This window comes from Oncorhynchus tshawytscha, linkage group LG22 (genome assembly GCF_018296145.1).
Source record: "Oncorhynchus tshawytscha isolate Ot180627B linkage group LG22, Otsh_v2.0, whole genome shotgun sequence".
Classification (NCBI taxonomy): domain Eukaryota; kingdom Metazoa; phylum Chordata; class Actinopteri; order Salmoniformes; family Salmonidae; genus Oncorhynchus; species Oncorhynchus tshawytscha.
This window is the reverse complement of record NC_056450.1, coordinates 4,134,360-4,152,817: the sequence shown is the minus strand read 5'-3', so window position 1 is coordinate 4,152,817 and position 18,458 is coordinate 4,134,360. Positions and strand designations below refer to the sequence as shown.

The 18,458-nt window shown below is 43.6% G+C and overlaps 1 protein-coding gene across 2 annotated transcripts in view; it reads right to left on the bottom strand.

Moving 5' to 3' along the window:
* LOC112221591 (multiple epidermal growth factor-like domains protein 6) overlaps positions 1 to 15,097 on the bottom strand; it is a 72,265-nt gene extending 57,168 nt beyond the window's left edge. For both annotated transcript variants that reach the window (XM_042303598.1, XM_042303597.1), the window contains exons 1-2: positions 14,689 to 15,097; positions 458 to 580 (exon numbers count right to left, since the gene is read on the bottom strand). In XM_042303598.1, the coding sequence (XP_042159532.1) occupies positions 458 to 580; positions 14,689 to 14,857 (292 nt within the window). In that variant the 5' untranslated portion in view covers positions 14,858 to 15,097. The remainder of the gene's footprint in view (positions 1 to 457; positions 581 to 14,688) is intronic.
* Between the last annotated feature and the right edge of the window lie 3,361 nt (positions 15,098 to 18,458).

Here is an 18,458-nt window from a genome sequence, read left to right as displayed (position 1 = left end):
TAAATAAGAATTTGATCTTAGCTGACTTGCCTAGTTAAATAAATAAATACAGTTTTAATGCTCTGAAGGAGACAACAAGTCAGTAACCAAAACTCCTCCGTAATGACCCGTGAATGCTTAGACTGCAGCATTCAGTCACATGACAGCACGACAGGCTACACTTGACTGTTGCAGTTGAATTATTCTGATTGAAGCGCATCAGTCAAGTGCGGCCTTTTCCCACGATCTACGGGCACTCTGATTGAATTTTATCGTTTAGATTTCAACAATCATCATTTAGATTTTTAAGGGTAACCACATTACAATGATTTTGAGATACAACGATAAAAATAAAAATAAACATTTTTGGGGGGAATGTTCCTGCGACCCCATTTTCATATCAGGTGACCCCATGTGAAACAGGAGACCCATAGTTTTGGAACCACTGGTCTAAAGGCAATTTCACACTACTCCTTACCAATGCATGTCCGGCCATCTGTGTGCAGGCGGGTGCCTGGGTTGCATTCACAGTAGAACGAGCTTCTGGTGTTGACGCATCGGTGGTGGCAGCCTCCGTTGTAGACCTGACACTCGTCAACATCTGTGGCCAAGAAATGACAAAGAGCAGAGGGTGAGAAACATCCTGCAAAAAATATACAAATCAGTGTGATTTCTGTACAGTGTACTGTAGTGGAAGAGCTCTCGCTATACAGTGTACTGTAGTGGAAGAGCTCTCGCTGTACAGTGTACTGTAGTGGAAGAGCTATCTCTGTACAGTGTATTGTAGTGGAAGAGCTCTGCTGTACAGTGTATTGTAGTGGAAGAGCTCTCGCTATACAGTGTACTGTAGTGGAAGAGCTCTCGCTATACAGTGTATTGTAGTGGAAAAGCTCTTGCTATACAGTGTATTGTAGTGGAAGAGCTCTGCTGTACAGTGTATTGTAGTGGAAGAGCTCTCTCTATACAGTGTATTGTAGTGGAAGAGCTCTGCTGTACAGTGTATTGTAGTGGAAGAGCTCTCGCTATACAGTGTACTGTAGTGGAATAGCTCTGCTGCACAGTGTATTGTAGTGGAAGAGATCTCGCTGTACAATGTATTATATTGGAAGAGTTCTGTACAGTGTACCACAGAAGCCCTGCTCTCGCTATACAGTGTATTGCAGTGGAAAAGCTCTGCCTAAGCCCCAGAAGCCCTGCAAGCCTCTTATAGAGAAGCCTTAGACACACAGAGGAATCAGCAAGAAATACAGTCGCATGCCAATCTCATCGGGGCCAGGTGGTAACAGGAGACAGATGGACAAAGGCCAGAACAATTAGCAAAGCAAGCACTGGAGGGCCAGTAAACACACACACACACACACACACGCCCGCACACACATTCACACAAAACCAGCCAGTCTAACGACAGACGCCCTGCGAAAATTCCATCAAAAGTTAGAAAGCCTATGGCATCTTGACAACCAACCACTACAATGGAGTATATCTATCCCATTTATTTCCTCAAAAGTTAGCGTTACTCCCTGGATCAGGAATGGCAATGGAAAATGAACCAAGGGCCCATCCAAGCCTCCTCAAAGGCTGTAAACATGTCTTCCAGTTCCTCTCCATAAGTTGTATCTATCCTTAACAGGATTTATTAAAGGTCAATGATTCTCTATGCCTCTATTAAAACCTTATCCAGGGGCCTCTATGACATTAGGTGTCCGTCAGGGACCCGTTTGAAGGTCCTCTCTTCTGGATAATACTTCTTCAAAGAGCACTACCATGGGACAATACATGCTCAGCACAAACCTGTGCCTTTCAACAACATAACAGTTTCTTCTCAGCACAGTGGATATTGCTCTATAAGCTAACCTTTAAGGAGCCACATCAATACAATAAACAAGACACGTGGCAGCAAACAGCAGTCACGACAAGTAGAGTATGTCTCTGTTGTTGACTTTATCAAAGCCATCAAGTGACATTTTCTAAGTAAGACGAAAGCTTATTCTCCATTTGGGGTTTCTGAAGAACAAACATGTTTTCCTCAGTTTCTTTGATAAACAGGCATTGTTCCACAATGTCAAGCAGCATTCCATAACGACACTGACACGCATTACTGTTATCATTTCAAGACACTGTGGTCACGAGGCTTGCCTTTCAAGCCTATGAAAAACCATCTGACATGCAGACATCCACTAAACTTCCAACGTCAACATGACCAGAGAGCACCAAAACAAAACCATGAAAGCCAGAACAAGAAATAGAAGGTATTTGGCTTTTGACACAAATGTTGTTAAACTCAGATGTCCTCTGTTGTTTTTGCATCTGGTGCTATATTAGGGTCCACGTGGGGGCATGTGCCTGAATGAGCCACCAGAGGAATTTATAAAAGGCAAAAGGAAGGATCTGGCTTTGGCCCAGGAGTGGAGAGTGGCCCAGTGGCCATTAAAACTGGGCAGTGTGAAAAGCAGTAAATGCCTGGCAATCAGCCGGGGATTTAGTGTGTCAGGCATTGTTGATCGTACCAGTGGATTTATCTCGGTAGCCTGTGGGGTTTGGAGTGTTACAGCAACGCTCAATCTATTTATCGAGAGGAGGGAAACATTTGAACATTTTGTTTGTGTGTCAGAGCAGAGTGTTGGCCAGCGGTATTTATATAATGTACATATGCGGGAATAACTGCACTTCATGAGGCACTGGGCCAAATAGCCTAATCAAGTGTTGTGTCTGGGTGAGTTCAAGGTCGTCAGTTCAAATGATCTGAAAGTCCATTAACAGACAAAACAAACCGTTTGTAAATCAAATGTCTTTATTTACGAAGCTGTCCTTTTCATCCTCAAATTGTATTTTCATCCTCAAATTGTATGAACCCCAGACACATTCCATGTTCCCAGACGCAGCTGTTCCCAGACCCAGCTGTTCCCAGACCCAGCTGTTCCCAGACGCAGCTGTTCCCAGACACATTCCATGTTCCCAGACGCAGCTGTTCCCAGACCCAGCTGTTCCCAGACACATTCCATGTTCCCAGACGCAGCTGTTCCCAGACCCAGCAGTTCCCAGACACATTCCATGTTCCCAGACGCAGCTGTTCCCAGACCCAGCTGTTCCCAGACACATTCCATGTTCCCAGACACAGCTGTTCCCAGACCCAGCTGTTCCCAGACACATTCCATGTTCCCAGACGCAGCTGTTCCCAGACACATTCCATGTTCCCAGACGCAGCTGTTCCCAGACGCAGCTGTTCCCAAACGCAGCTGTTCCCAGACGCAGCTGTTCCCAGACACAGCTGTTCCCAGACACAGCTGTTCCAAGACGCAGCTGTTCCCAGACACATTCCATGTTCCCAGACGCAGCTGTTCCCAGACACAGCTGTTCCCAGACGCAGCTGTTCCCAGACACATTCCATGTTCCCAGACACAGCTGTTCCCAAACGCAGCTGTTCCCAGACGCAGCTGTTCCCAGACACAGCTGTTCCCAGACGCAGCTGTTCCCAGACGCAGCTGTTCCCAGACACATTCCATGTTCCCAGACGCAGCTGTTCCCAAACGCAGCTGTTCCCAGACACAGCTGTTCCCAGACGCAGCTGTTCCCAGACGCAGCTGTTCCCAGACACATTCCATGTTCCCAGACGCAGCTGTTCCCAGGCGCAGCTGTTCACAGACCCAGCTGTTCCCAGACGCAGCTGTTCCCAGATGCAGCTGTTCCCAGACACATTCCATGTTCCCAGACGCAGATGTTCCCAAATGCAGCTGTTCCCAGACGCAGCTGTTCCCAGGCGCAGCTGTTCCCAAACGCAGCTGTTCACAGACGCAGCTGTTCCCAGACGCAGCTGTTCCCAGACGCAGCTGTTCACAGACACAGCTGTTCCCAAACGCAGCTGTTCCCAGACGCAGCTGTTCCCAGACGCAGCTGTTCCCAGACGCAGCTGTTCCCAGACGCAGCTGTTCCCAAATGCAGCTGTTCCCAGACGCAGCTGTTCCCAGACGCAGCTGTTCCCAGACCCAGCTGTTCCCAGACCCAGCTGTTCCCAGACGCAGCTGTTCCCAGATGCAGCTGTTCCCAGACACATTCCATGTTCCCAGACGCAGCTGTTCCCAGACGCAGCTGTTCCCAGGCGCAGCTGTTCACAGACCCAGCTGTTCCCAGACGCAGCTGTTCCCAGATGCAGCTGTTCCCAGACACATTCCATGTTCCCAGACGCAGATGTTCCCAAATGCAGCTGTTCCCAGACACAGCTGTTCCCAGGTGCAGCTGTTCCCAAACGCAGCTGTTCACAGACGCAGCTGTTCCCAGACGCAGCTGTTCCCAGACGCAGCTGTTCACAGACGCAGCTGTTCCCAAACGCAGCTGTTCCCAGACGCAGCTGTTCCCAGACGCAGCTGTTCCCAGACGCAGCTGTTCACAGACGCAGCTGTTCCCAAACGCAGCTTTTCCCAGACGCAGCTGTTCCCAGAAGCAGCTGTTCCCAGACGCAGCTGTTCCCAGACGCAGCTGTTCCCAGACGCAGCTGTTCCCAGACGCAGCTGTTCCCAGACGCAGCTGTTCCCAGACCCAGCTGTTCCCAGACCCAGCTGTTCCCAGACCCAGCTGTTCCCAGACGCAGCTGTTCCCAGATGCAGCTGTTCCCAGACACATTCCATGTTCCCAGACGCAGCTGTTCACAGACGCAGCTGTTCGCAGGCACAGCTGTTCCTAGGCGCAGCTGTTCCCAGATGCAGCTGTTCCCAAGCGCAGCTGTTCCCAGATGCAGCTGTTCCCAAATGCAGCTGTTCCCAGACGCAGCTGTTCCCAGACGCAGCTGTTCCCAGAAGCAGCATGTAAATGCTATAAGGATTTGAAAATGTTACTACTTCTCACAGCCAAGGGACAATTTACTGCTGGAGGGTCTTGAGACTGAGACTGGATGGAGAGAGTCAAAATAAAAACACAGAAATTAGTGGAACGACAATGAAGCTAAGAAATTAAGGGTGCAGGGGTCTTAGTTTCATTGCTTTAACAGTCAGGAGCCAAACAAAGAGTCATGCTGCGTTTAGATGAGGGATGCAAAAAACATCCTACCAGTCGGGATATCAGGACAAGAAAGCAAGAAAGAAAATGATGGCAAAAGCAAGCCAGCACTACAGTATGCGTTGCTATGGTGATTTCAGTAAACACACATCCGGTAGAGAACAACACTATGGCAGAGGGCAAAAGTTGAAATATTTTAACTCTGGCGGCAAGTCCCATCTACCGTTGGCGGCTGACGGCATTCACCGCCAGCCTCAATGGCATTTACAATCGTTCTCTCATTGAAAACAATGACATCTGGTTTGCCGTCTACCGTCTACCTCGTAAAAGCAGCATTACTCAAAGTGAAACACTCATATGTCAAGTGAATGACACATTACCAACTGTACATGTATACAGAAACCAATTATGGTTAAGAAGAAAAATAACCAACTGAAAAGAGCTCATCTTAACATCATGGTTCTTCCCAAATGGCTGTTTTCACATATGTAGACAATGCTATGGCGCTGGAGATAGTAACTATGAGGTTGAAAAGTGCTGAAATATTACCCTTTAACAGTGATGGAATGGGTGGCCTTTCTTGATGAACACAAAGCAGTGCCAGACCGACCACCCCATGGGGTGCTGTAAGGTAGAGGGTAAGGTAGGGTGTAAGAGCACAGTCAAGTGCACTTGACTGCAGCATTGATTAGAGGTCAGTCTCTCTCTGAAGAAGGAAGGCAGACTTGTCCAGACAGCTCATCAGACAGTCTGGCACACTCTCTGAGGCTGCCCATGATAAAAGGGCCTGATTGCACTCAGGACTTGGTAGTACTCCTGTGATGATGATTAAAGGCCTGCCTATTCTCCTCCATGAGATAAATAATTATGTCTGACCCCTGGGGGCCACCTGGCCAGCAGCCTCTCTGTGATGATATACTGTACGATAGGCGCTACTAATGTATTTCTCACTGCGCTGGCAACCATATTAACATTCTGTTGGCAAGATATCTGGGTTGCAAATCATTGTCTTAAGGGGGGTAGGCACTTTGACATACGATATGTTTCTTACCCCAATGGGCAAAGGCATCAGTCATTTTTTTAAGAGGGAGGTTAACAGTGTTAACTTTTTCTTCACATTACAACTGAACAGAATCTGGTCTAAGCATCAGCTCCACAACCTTATATCCTCTTGATAATTACAGGGTGAAACATGAAGGTGAAGATTACTCTCATATGAAACGATGGCGGACAAAATGGCCATTCACGGGTCGTGAACGTTGACTCCACAACAAAGTGGGGAGTATGCATTTCAATTTGAAAAATAATTATTGTTTCATCAATCATGCTGCTTTGAGGCATTTTATTAAGGCTGTTCGTGTATGCAAGACGTGGCATGTTTTCATAGGACACTGCCAACAAGGAGATAAAATCCAAAGCCACATCAACACTGATGGAAAGCAGGGATTCATGAAACATGCCACGCAGACTTCACACACTGGCAAGCTCTCACAAGCACGCACACTCAGGTGCGTGCACACACACACAGGTGCGTGCACACACACACACACACACACACACACACACACACACACACACAATCCAACCTCAGAATTGTTAATAAAGCAGGAGAATAAGGAACAGAAAACAGCCCATTTCCATCAGAATCTGTTCTCTCTGGGCGCTACAGTAACATACTGTGTATTTGCTTATGTGTCTGTGCAGAATAGCCTCCAGTTTCAGTACATTAAAGAACATTATATTACACTGTATACAGTACATAGTCTACACATTTACATATACAGTGTATACAAAGTGAGCCTCCCAAACAGCATACTAATCAAACACATGCTGTAACAGTTTTCTTCTGTGGACGAAGGAGAGGACCAAAGCGCAGCGTCGTAAGTGTTCATCATGTTTAATAAAGACAATAAACGTGAACACTACAAAATACAAAACAACAAAAAACCGAAACAGTTCTGTCTGGTGCAGACACACGAAAACAGAAGACAACCACCCACAAAACCCAACACAAAACAAGCTACCTAAATATGGTTCCCAATCAGAGAAAATGACTAACACCTGCCTCTGATTGAGAACCATATCAGGCCAAACATAGAAACGGGAAAACTAGACACACAACATAGAATGCCCACTCAGCTCACGTCCTGACCAGCACTAAAACAAAGAAAACACAAAACAACTATGGTCAGAACGTGACACATTCAGGCACTACAGGCTGATGAGGACCCCCCTGACAGATCTGCAAAGAATCTTGACAAGAGGCTCAATTGACACACTGTCTGTGTGTATGAGTGTGCGAAAAGAGCCAGTGAGTTCTACAACCACCTAAAAGGAAGTGATTCCCAAACCTTCCATAACAAAGCCCTCACCTACAGAGAGATTAACGTAGAGAAGAGTCCCCAAACAGATCCTACAGAGTCCCAGGACAGCAACACAATTAGACCTAACCAAATCATGAAAAAACAAAAAGACAATTACTTGACACCAGAGCAGCCAGAAAACATGTGGTGAGACAGCATTTGCCCCAATACTTTTTCATCTGGTGTGGCGCTGTCACACTACTTTCAAAACTCTGAACGCGTTTACCAGACATATTCATTAGTTCACGTCATAGAAAAACTTTGAAAAACATTTTGCAATGGAAAAGAAAGCAGGTTTTTCTTACTGGACAAGTTACATACAGTGTCTCTCCCAATTTTAGCTTTTTCACCTCAGTTTTGCCTAGTGGATGCAACCCTGTCCCTGTCATTTCACGCGGTAGCCCCCACGCTCACTGCGACAGGTGAATTCACTTGTCAGTCACAGTGGTCTCCTAGCTACAGCTTACAGAGCCTCATCAACCACACATGTTAACAACTAGTTTAGCTGCACAAACACCTTGTTGTTTAACTTGATTTCTTTCTTCGCTCACACTCCTCTCCCGTCTGAACACACATGTTCATGGAAAACAAGGTGTTAATAAAAGCATTCATCTAAAACTAGCTAGAATGTTCTAATCTATAGCTAGCTAAGAAAACGACTAATGTTAGCTTTAGAGTAGCCTAGCTAAATAGCTAGCTAGCGAGCTAACATTAGCTAACTAGGTTGATGCAATCATGCAGCCAGCCGTTAACGTTCACAATTTAGACTCCTTGAATAAATGAGTTTGGCACAGGATAAAGAAGATGAAATGATCTCCTGCTGCTACCCAAGGTCAGGGGAGACTGAAGTTTCTGAAGAGGTTAGTCAGTCAACATTGGGGACTAGTATGGACTAGTATGAAGAAAGCATGAAAATATAATCGCTCACTACTGTATGTCGCTCTGGATAAGACCTGCTAAATGTCTTAAAATGTAAATGTAAAAATGTTAGTCCAGTAAAGTTCCAGTAATATAATTGTATTTCCACTACAGGTGATTAATCACTAACGTTGGTGGCGCACATGTCACTGTCTTAAAAGTAAAAAACCTACAAATTCTGCCACAGAGCAGTTTACACAAACAATATGAACACATTTGTTCAACCATAACAGATGGATGGCTAATGCAGAAAGAGAGAATTGACCATAACATTCACAAATACAGAGACAGGCAGCTATCCTCAGTTTTTTTCTACAAGCCAGAGCATAGTGATACCTACTGATATGAACTGGTAATGCAGGTTTGGTTAGAATAGAGCGCAGTAGAATGAGTGACATGCCGTAAAATCTACTTCATGAAAAGGGGGGTATTATTTTCAATTAACATTTTGAAAGTACTTGATTTAGTGATTGAATATATGGATTTTACAGGCAATCAGTTCCTACGGTGAGCGCCACTGTAGCGCTCAGGTTGAACCAACCTCTGGTGGGCCAACAACCTCTCAAAAACCTCTACCTCAATGTCATTAAGACAAAGGAAATTATCGTGGACTACAGGAAACAAAGGGCAGGGCACGCACCCATTCACATCGACGGGCTGTAGTGGAACGGGTCAAAAGCTTCAAATTCCTCAGTGTCGACATCACTAAGGATCCATCATGATCTACACACACCAACACAGTTGTGAAGAGGGCACGACAACACCTCTTCTCGCTCAGGAAGCTGAAAGGATTTGTTATGGGCCTCAGATCCTCAAAGTTCTACAGCTGCACCATTGAGAGCATCTTGACTGGCTGCATCACATCTTGGTATGGCAACTGCTTGGCATCCGACCGCTACACAGAGGCACTACAGGGAGTATTGCGTACGGCCCAGTACATCACTGGGGCCGAGCTAGGAATTTTATGCCAGGCGGTGTCATAGGAAGACCCTAAGAATTGTTTAAAAAAACTCCAGACACCCAAGTCATAGACTGTTCTCTCTGCTACTGCATGGCAAGCAGTACCGATGCTCCAAGTCTGGAACGCGCCATTTTCACATATGTAGACACTGATATTGTGCTGGACATAATGATATGAGGTTGAAAAGTAGAGGAATTTATGTTTAAAGACATTGTAACTATTCTTTGCATACCGCTCTGCCCTGATATAATAGTTCACTAAACTACAGAGTGTGTTGTCCATGTAAGTTGTCTCTGGCTCTTTTGATATCAGATTCAGAATGGGTTTGTGGTAGTTTGAAAGGGTTTGATACACCTTGGGCAAGGAGTGTTTGCAATTCACATGACCCGACATGAAAAAACCCAGTGCTTTAGTCATGGCACAGATGAAAAGGGAAAATACACAAAAAAGTATGTGGACACCCTTCAAATGAATGGATTTGGATATTTCAGTCACCCCCATTGCTGTCAGATGTGTAAAATCAAGCACACAGCCATGCAATCTCTATAGACAAACATTAGCAGTAGAATGGCCGTACTGAAGAGCTCAGTGACTTTCAACGTGGCACCGCCTTTCCAACAAGTCAGTTTGTCAAATTTCTGCCCTGCTAGAGCTGCTTCAGTCAACTGTAAGTGTTGTTATTGTGAAGTGGAAATGTCAAGGAGCAACAACGGCTCAAACACGAAGTGGCAGTCCACACAAGCTCACAGAACTGGACCACCGAGTGCTGAGGCGCGTAGGCCGGTTGCAACACTCACTACCGAGTTCCAAACTGCCTCTGGAAGCAACGTCAGCACAAGAACTGTTCGTCGGGAGCTTCATGAAACGGGTTTCCATTGCCGAGCAGCCGCATACAAGCCTAAGATCACCATGCGCAATGCCACGCATTGACTGAAGTGTAAAGCTCGCCGCCATTGGACTCTGGAGGAGTGGAAACACGTTCTCTGGAATGATGAATCACATTTCACTATCTGGAAGTCCGACGGACAAATCTGGGTTTGACGGATACCAGGAGAACGCTACCTGCCCGAATGCATAGTGTCAACTGTAAAGTTTGATGGAGGAGGAATAATGGTCTGGGGTTGTTTTTCATGCTTCGGGCTAGGCCCCTTAGTTCCAGTGAAGGAAAATCTTAACGATACAGCATACAATGATATTCTAGATGATTCTGTGCTTCCAACTTTATGGCAACAGTTTGGGGAAGGCCCTTCCCTGTTTCAGCATGACAATGCCCCTGTGCATAAAGTGAGGTCCATACTGAAATGATTTGTCAAGATCGGTGTAGAAGAACTTGACTGGCATGCACAGAGCCCTAAACTCAACCCCATCGAACACCTTTGGGATGAATTGGAACGCCGACTGCGAGCCAGGCCTAATCGCCCAACATCAGAGCTGCACTTCCTAACCTCCTGCCAAATGTATGACCATACTGGAGACACATATTTCCCTCAGATTACACAGACCCATAAAGAATAAAAATCTCTTTTTGATCAACTCCCATATCTATTAGGTGAAATACCACACTGTGCCATCAGCATAAGATTTGTGACTTGTTGCCACAAGAAAAGGGCAATCAATGAAGCACCATTGTATACACAACCCATATTTATCTGTTTATTTATTTTCCCTTTTGTACTTCAACTATTTGCACATTGTTACAGCACTGTACTGTACATAGCCATAATATAACATTTAAGATGTCTCTATTCCTTTGAAACTTTCATGAGTGTAATGTTTACTGTTAATTTCTGATTGTTTATTTCACTTGCTTTGGCAATGTAAACATATGTTTCCCATGCCAATAAAAGCCTTTTTTTATTGAATTGAGAAAGAACAACTGCAGCAAGAGAGCAATCCGTCAAGGAAATCAGCCTCTGGCCCCTGTTGCTCTGACCAACTTCTCTCCCTGACCTCACAGTCATTCACTGCTCATTGAACTCTCATTAACAGCCATGAAATTCACACAGACTAGCACAACAAAACACAATTGTAATGTCCTAAACAGCTGCCTTAGGGTCGCTCACACTTCCAGCCAGCATCAACATGATTGAAACTGGAACCATGAACACACTTGGCTGAGATGATAGAGTATGTATCTTGGTGGTTACAAGATTGTGGTCTTCTGTGGTTCAATCACTCAGTGTTTAAAGATTAGGAGTATGGAGTGCAGCAGAACCTTGGTTTTGGGAAGTAATATTGGCATATGTGTGTGTGAATGTATGTGTGCGTGTGTGCATGTGTTTGTGTGTGTGTGTAAGTTTGCACATAAATGTGTGTGCATGGGTGCGTGTGTTCTTGCCTGTGTCCATGCATCGGCATGTGTGATCTGATGCCAGGATCTTCCTGTGCTTGCCATACTCTTACTGGACAATGATGAGACGCATTAAAAAAAAGCAACAAAGTGCAACTGTCATAAATCAGGAGGATCCCAGGAATTCATCCAGTCAGAGAAACAACAGAGAAACTGCTGCATCTGAAGATTGACTATGCCAGGTAGTTCATAATCTCTAATCTAAGACATACAGCTCACACTCTCATATCACCCTCCCCTGATGCTGAACGCGGGTTACACCGTCTAGAGTTAGGGTGCCGACACTGGGATTTCGTGTCGGAGAATTTTGGATGGAGTCAATGCTTTTTCATGTAAGTCATATGATTTCCTCTGTGTTCTGAGTGCTTAAAGCATCCAAGGACATGGTTTTTCCTTTCCTTTTTTCCATGACGGCCATCCCATCACCTTCCCAAAATGAATCCGTTGATTTTTCCAATTTAGGAGGATGAAGCTTTGACAGCTGTAAAACATTGTTATAAAGGCAATATGTAATCCAATTCAAAATTTGCCTTGAGGCTACAGGTATGTGATGCCACAGTCAGACCCGCTTCCAAAGCAACCAAAGAAGGAGAGTCTCAAGCCTTGATTGTATAAAAACAAAAAAATGATTCTCCAAACAAAAGGTTTCACGTTTCCATGGGTATTTGAAAGCAGTATGGAGCCTCACCTGGGCACACCCCTTTTTCCCTTGTTCCCCTTCCCTATACCTATTTAGTGGTATGGTATTATGGCTCAGCTAGGCCCCAGTTATGGAGGGGTGCCATACAGTTTTTGACTACTACTACTACTTGTTTAAATCCGATCGCTTATGCTTTGATCATGGATCGACTATAGCCTATGAAATTACCGTTGTTTCAGAATATGATAGCTAAGGAGATGGAGAAAATTCAGGCGTTTGATTGCAAATATGTGGAGGGAGTTGAAAAGAGAACACACAGAAGGCTGTTGTATAAAACTCCTGTCTCTGGATTACATCTTCAAACTAAGGGCAACCATGGCATCCGTGACAGAGAGGGAGAAGCGTTCATCCATGTATACCGTTAAGAGTGTCTAGCTAGCTATATTTTCAGATATCATACGTTTCTAATTTTGTCAGAAAGTTGTTTTCATTTCAAGTTAAAGCATACTGTTAGCTAGCTAGCTAATGTTAGCTGGCTGGCTCACTAGCTAAAGTTATGTGTATCATCTGTGTAGTAATATTATTTGTATCTCAGAACCACTTGCATTGCTAGTTATAACCAAATGTTAGCTAGCTAGCTAACATTAAACCTGGTTGGTTAGCTTTAGCTACCTGTAGATTCAAGCAGGGTAGTTAAGATTATGGTTCATTGTTTAGCTAGCTAGTTAGTTAGCTACATGTCTAAACAGAAGACTCCACTATGCAAGTAACCATTTCACTGTACCATTTACACCTTCTGTATCCTGACAATAAACTTATATTTTATTTGATATAGTGTGTGTTTACCGGAGAAGTGAAGAACAACATGACCTGCACCAAAGTCAAATTAGGATATAACATTAGGCCAACAAGACAGTGTCCAAGTATTTTCTGTAATTAGCTCGCCATTAACTTGTAAATAATTATCTTAATTTAGTTTATTTTCCTGTAATAATGAATACAAATTAGCTAAAGTTAAGACGTTGTCAGCTATATGATATGGTCATTATTTGAACTGGCTAGCCAGCTAACTTAGTGTTAGCTAGTTAGCTAACTAACAAGCTAGACCAAAACATTAAAAAGAAAGGAGGACCAGGGCACTTTATTTGTATGGCATATTCAATGGAAACAAAGTTGAAAAACTCTGAAGTGTTTCGGCTGCATGGCCTTTTGTCAGGGAGTACAAAACATTGTTAAGAAAATTGCTTTTAGTTGCCTAGTTTGCTAGATTGACATACACTAAATTCATTGTTAAACGGATGGGTTTATTGGTGTTAAAATACACCAGTTAGGTTATTTTGGTCCACCAGGCTGCTGATGTCATGCAGCCTGTCGTTTTGTGTTTATCCTTTTTCATTACAACAACGACAAGTTTGATGTCGGACGCCAATAGAATGTTCATGATGTCACTATGACAACTGTATACAGACATGTCGATAGACAGTATAAACCAGCCTTTAGTCTTGAAATCTTTGTTTATTTAGTACACTACTGTAGTCACTCTGTTTAGCACATGGCCTTACATGTGGATGCTTAAAAAGATGGGTGGGGCTAAGGCTTAAGAAGGTGTGAAGATGCTGAATGGGTGTAGACAAAGAAGAGCTCTCCTGTAGGTGTACTTAAACATTCATGGGCAATTTTCTCAAAAGTTTATCAATTTTCAAAACATAATTACGTTCCCATTGTTCCTGAACTGTAGTGTATGATATACCATTTTCTAGCTCTGAGTCTCTACTTTTATCCAACGTAAAAAAAAAAAACACAATTTCAAGTTTTGCTACATACGATCGAATCGAGCCGGTTGGTCACATATTTGTTATTTTGTAATTCTCTCTGTAATCAAGAAGGACAACCTCGATATAGACTTACATGGTCTCTCTCGCTCTCTCTCTCTCTGTCCCTCTGCTTTCATCTCTACACAGGGCTCATAGAGCTCATCTTCCAGTATATTCCCCTTAACTGCAGCAGCAGTGTATCCTGATCGCTACCTGCTTTCAAAGTAATTTATACGTGTCCCATTACTCCACTCACACATGACCATTTTAAACATGCAAATAAATGCAGGTTAAGCCATTAATGTAGGTTTACAGCCCTATATAGGACAATGAAGTTGCATTGCATTGTATTTGTAACAAACAAACACACACACACACACACACACACACACACACACACACACACACACACACACACACACACACACACACACACTGATGTGTCTACATGTCAGATGTCAGTACACACAGAAGCCTTGATTCAGAATTATAATCTCTTAGATGTAATCAATAAAAAACTACAGGTTCCCTTGCATTCCAGGAGGTTCAAGTGACAAAGTCTAATGTCATACTCTACACACGATGACAGATATTACATGATCTTGCTCACAACGGGGACTGATATACTGTACTATGGTAGAGCACTGTGCACACAGCACATACTTCTCACTCACCTGCACCTTTCATGTGCCCCGTGTTGTAGCCATTGTATCCATAGAAGCAGGTGTAGCAGTTCCTGCGCTGGTAGCGGTATCTGCCAGGCCCATTATTAGCTCCCTGACCTGGGCTTAGCTGGCTCCAAAAGCCCACTAGAACCACCACGACCCATCCTAGGGATGCCATGGTCTTAACAGCACTGAAAGTGTGAGATAAGTATCTACAGAGAACTAAGCTTGGAAGTTAGAAGATTTGTAGATAGAATAGTACAGCTTGTACCAAGCTGTCGATAGTATCCCAAAAGGAGGTATGATCACCGCACCAGTTGACTCTCTGGGTTTAAGTATAGTAAGTAATTTTCTTTGTTATTTCAGGCAGCATTTCCTCTCTCTCTCTAACTCTCTCTCAGCTTTGACAGACATGCTGCATGTTTCTCTCTTTTAGTTGGAGACCCTCCCTCATCCCTCCTCCTCCTCTCGTTCTCATTCTCCCTTCCTCTCTCTCCATTCACCGAACGCAGGTCCACACTCCTCCTCCATGTCCCTCCCTCCTTCTTCCATCCTCAGATACAATGACAGAAGCACAGCTCTACGGAAGCGGAGAAACACGAACAACTGAACCACACAGGAACGTTCACAAGATATTGAATTACACCACAATAAAAGCATTTCAACACATTAAACTACATTCAACACATGAAACTGTTAGAAACTAATATTTATTCACATGATGGACTCGATCAACCTTATCCAAAGTATATTGCTATAAGCCCGACATAAATCAACACGTTAATGTCATTTTGGACATTAAAGGCATTGTGGGATTTGCAAGGGCTGTTCTTGATGTATTCAATCATCTACTGCTGTGCATGGATGGGAGCAGCGAGCGAATAGCCAACTTCAGCTGAGTGAGGGAAATAGCACGGTAATAGTGTGGTCAAGTGATGTGCCAAGCAAGCCACACGTGAGCTCATCTATAGAATGACAGAGCCTGAAGTAAAACAATTTTAAAGTTGAAGCTCATTTACTGCATTTCTATACATTTAAAACACTTTAAAATGTCATGTGGAGAACAGAAAAAACAATCAAAAAAGACACCAGCATTAGCTGCTGTAAGTTCATAGCATCAGTGTTACGGATACAAGTATCCTGTGTGTGTATCCTGTGTGTGTGTATATTGTTGTGTATTATAAGATATTACTGCACTGTTGGAGCTAGAAACACAAGCATTTCGCTACACCCGCAATAACATCTGCAAAATATGTGTATGCAACCAATAAAATTTGATTTTTGTTTGTTTGTCAGTTGTAATGATGATTTGCATAAAATCATAATCTCTTTACATAGATATCTCTTTTCTTCAAATTCCATACTATTCAAATTTGTATTCCTAGGCATTAATAAGGATGCTTCTCTATCTGTCTCCTCTGCATCCTCCTAAATGCTTCCTCCTACATTCCTCCTGTATTGTTTGTTTGGGGGATGTCTGTAGACAAAGCAGGAGTTAGTTGTGGGACGGTTCTAAAATTGCCTTTTGTCCAGCATCTTGCGAACACACTGCACTCTAGTCTCAACCTGGGGTAATTCGGAGGTAGTTCATTTCACGTATCAGGCCCTCGGCATGAACTGCAAGAGGGTGGACTTTGCTGTTTGAGTGAGTGGTGAATGTGCTACTAAAAAGGAAAATCTGTGAGGAAAATCCAGGGGACAGATGAAATCATTACGAATAAACCACCGTTGATGATTCCACTCATTCACAAAGAGTCACATGCAATTAAAACTGTCAGATCAAGAATATAAGCATTCTGAGCTTTCATAAACACTGGGAGAAATATTTAGATGTTAACCCGTAATAAATTTTCTTTATTGTGTACAAAATATATATTTTTATTAGGCTATTATAACCTCTGTATCCTCATATGTAGTTATGGCCCTTACTTGTGTAAAAAGACAACCCAGGCACACAAGCCTCAAACGTTGCTGTGTTGATGATGCTGCGTATGTAGCATGCAGGCAGCATTCACCACAGTGGGGGTGTATCAGTCATGTCTCACCTCCTGAGGCTGTCCTAATATGGATACCGTACAGTAACACAAAAAATACTTGGCTCGTGTACCTGTGCCATAAGTCCATGATACAAACCAGACACTCTGCGACACCTTAGACATTGTTCAGCAGCCAGTCGGACATGATTAGAAAGAGATTGGGCTGTTCACATCACAGTGGTTCATACTTTCCTGAACGCACCTCCATTGACTAGACTAAAGGCCTGCTTTGAAGGGAGAGCATTTTATGTTGGCTTTGCCTCAGGGATCCTCTGTCTTTTCCATGGCAGTGAGACTCTTGGGATGAATTGTTCCTGTCTTTTATAGGTACTGTCCTCAGGCCAAAAGGTCTGGACTTAAATAGGACACACATGAGCACCAAGCACAAACACACACATGGACATGCAAACACACACAAACATGCAAGCAAACACACACATACACACACAGAATCATTGTAGCACCACTACATTTCTGCGGCTCAGTATAGATTGTTCCCAACATGCTCGTGCATACGTGACACATCTACACACCTACACTCCTGCTTACTGTAATACAGCACAGCATGGACACAGCTCCTGGAGGCTTCTTATGAATAATGAGGCCAAGGAAAGAAAACATAGCAGTTCTTTCAACCCGGGAAAAGCCAAGACTTAATGTAAACCGGACAGGACATTCTTCATTCTTAATGACTTTCCAAACATCTGCCTCTTCTTTTCATTTCAATAGGCGGCTGTTGGGATTCCTAGTGTAATAGAGAAAATAACTATCATTGCCATGACCGTAGAATAAGTAGCTCCCAAGGGGACCAACACTTTTGGACAAAAAGTAAAAATAACAGTGAATTCTTTGTGTCAAGAACATTCAAAGGATTAAAAGAGTCATTAATTTATTTCCGATGGATATGTGAGAGGTTGAATATATACTTTATTAAATTACAAACTAACTTGAGGACTCTCTCCAAGGCATTAATTAAATGTCCTCTGGAATGTTGTTTTATTAGCGTGTCAAGTGCCTCTGGATTTGACACTGAAGACGAAGAGGAAATATTTGGAGGGTAAAATGACACTAACAAAATGTGTTGCATCAGACAGTGTACATGTGTGATCCTCAGCTCCAGCTCTACTCACTGTGGGGCTCTGTGTGTCGGTGAGTTAATTAGTGTGGTTTGAAGGTAGCTAGCTAGACACTAAACTACCATGTAGCTAGATACGCCAAAGGACTAAAGGATATTCTCCATAGATTTTACCTGGCAAATGTTTTTGAGTCAAAAACTCTCAGTATCCCTGAAAAGATTCAACAACATCAACTTTGCGTCCTTTTTAGTATGTGCAATGAATCAGGGCACAAAGACAACCATGCATATATGGCAGATTAACGCTACATTAACGTTACAATTTGACATCAAATCGCCTTTCTGAAACTTTAAGACATATCGGCCTGGATTCAGAGGCCTCAACTATTCAAATCCCAGGTCGGACTATGTTATGCTGGGTAGAATGACATGGCTGGTCTTGAGGGCAACGGAACCCATCTTTAAAGCTAAAATGCGCAAAAGGTGAAACAGCACCACTGGATGCCCCAGGCACATTTGTTATTGTTTGTGTTGTGTTTTTGAAAAGGAGGAGATGAGCATCCAGCATCGTAATAAAACAAATCATAGTACATACTATCTGTCACGGGAGCAATGATGTGCAATGATGTCCGAGGGAATAAAACAGTGTTCATTTGTTGAAGTAACGT